At 33.0% G+C, this 2,079-nt stretch overlaps 1 protein-coding gene across 1 annotated transcript; it reads left to right on the top strand.

Annotated features, from left to right (window-relative positions):
• The first annotated feature begins 398 nt into the window (after positions 1-398).
• On the top strand, positions 399-1,717 carry LOC141664427 (putative F-box protein At3g23260). Its single transcript, XM_074470379.1, has 2 exons — positions 399-1,461; positions 1,548-1,717. The coding sequence occupies exons 1-2, from the start codon at positions 399-401 to the stop codon at positions 1,715-1,717; spliced, it is 1,233 nt and encodes a 410-aa protein (XP_074326480.1).
• The last annotated feature ends 362 nt before the right edge of the window (positions 1,718-2,079 follow it).

Here is a 2,079-nt window from a genome sequence, read left to right as displayed (position 1 = left end):
TCATATACATTGAATTAATTGAATTAAGTATAAAATATAAATTGTACAATTCATTTTATTTAAATTTATGTGAATAAAAATTTAATCAAAAGTTAATTTTGTTTGCTACCGAAAATTCTCTATAAATTAATAATTATTAATTTATCGATTAATTAATATCTCTCTAAATTAATAGAATTCTCCGGTCCCAACTATATTAATTTATAGAGGTTTTAGTGTATGTTGATTTCTATTCCAAATATGAATGTGTTTAATAAAACTAACATATTATAGGAGTACATATATAGATCAACTACGTCCAACTTTATTCCAAACTTTCATGTTATCGCGACCTTAGGGTTAAGGTTTAAGAACATAATAACATATAGTCGATTAGCTGGGTGGTTGTTTGGGTTTCGATGGCGAGAAGAAGAAGGTATTGTAGTTATTTACCTGAAGAAATCATGTTCGAGATACTTTCATGGCTGCCTGTAAAATCACTTGTACGGTTCAAATCAGTTTGCCAATTGTGGCGATCTATTATATCTAACAATATATTCATCGGAACGCACCTTGCCAATTCCAAAAACAAAGGTGCTATACTAAACTATAGATCAGATCTTACAGAGATTGCAGGAATTGCAGACTATGATTACATTGAAGTTCATGATACCCATCAAGACTCCGTTAAGCTCTACCACCTGCCACCACGTGAAACTAGTATAATTTATATTAATTCTTTTGATGGTCTCGTTTGTTTATACAATTATGATGCTGATGTTATATACATTTGGAATCCGGCAACTAGACGGTTCAAGATACTTCCTAGTCCTAACAAAGAATTTTCCAATGTAAGGGCTTTTGTAGGGTTAGGTTTTGATCCTATTTGCAATGACTACAAAATTCTCAGGATTGTGTTTAGACGTCTTGTTTCTTCTTTTGGCCAACGACTGCTACAAGCTGAGCTGTACTCAGCAAATGCTGATTCTTGGAAAGAGATTCCAATTTCTGAATCACTAAGAGAATTCCATCCTTTCTCGACGAAAATTGTTCATGCTAAAACCGGGGTTTTGTATTTGGAAAGTGACACAGAACTACTGGCGTTTGATTTGCACAGAGAGGTGTTTCAACTCTACCCGTTACCCAAATTGTGTCATATTGTAAGATCACAAGTTCTGGATTATGAAGGTAACGTTACTATGATCTTTGAATCCGCTGATAAATCGGTTAGTCTATATATGTTAGACGATGCGATGTCTTGGACTAAAATGTTCAATTTTGAGGATGATTTAAAATTAATCTGGGTTGGTCATTATTTGGGTAATGGCCACTTTGTTGCTAATACATACCGTACTTATGACCATAAAAACAGAGAGATTAAGTTGAATCTTCTTCAATTTCCAATTGATGGAATGAAAGGCCCTATCAAGTACAGCGAGAGTCTTGTTTCCCTCGACGGGTTTCAAGAACAAGAGTTAAGAGGTAAGAAATTCACTAATGATTGGTTTGAATTTTATTCATGTCACCTAAGTGTTGGGATTAAACAAACTTTTATTTGATTGTTTCAGGTGCACAGTTTGACATTGATCTGAGTCCTAGAAGAAAAGAGGTACTGGATGTAGTCGAGGAATATGTTAAAAAGAAAATCACAGGGGATTGTGGTGACAGGGATGTTAGGGCTCCGCGGATGATTCGTGAATACTTGTATGGTACCTGCCCTTTGACTATACTACAATAAAAGTAGCAGTTTCAGAACTCATATCCTATGCGTACCTATGAATATTTTGGACAAATCAATGGGAGTTCAAGTTCTTCATTTACAAAAATAATATCAACAGGCGTGTATAATCATATATATTTACAGTTACAGTTAGGAAACGATGAAATACTGCGGAGTCAAAGTCAACTTACAGATTCATATTTACAGATTTGATACATTCAAGATATTTGTACGATATATTTTAAATTTTTATATATTATTGTGTTTTCATATTATGAAATTATATAATTTAATTCCTTTACGATCTTCAGCTTTTGTTTACTTTTTTTTTTAAAAATCCAAATCCTATCCATTATTCACCTTGAAGAAGGGTCAAATAC

This window comes from Apium graveolens, chromosome 6 (genome assembly GCF_009905375.1).
Source record: "Apium graveolens cultivar Ventura chromosome 6, ASM990537v1, whole genome shotgun sequence".
Taxonomy (NCBI): Eukaryota; Viridiplantae; Streptophyta; class Magnoliopsida; order Apiales; family Apiaceae; genus Apium; species Apium graveolens.
The sequence above is the reverse complement of the archived record's forward strand: the minus strand, read 5'-3'. Positions and strand labels throughout refer to the sequence as shown.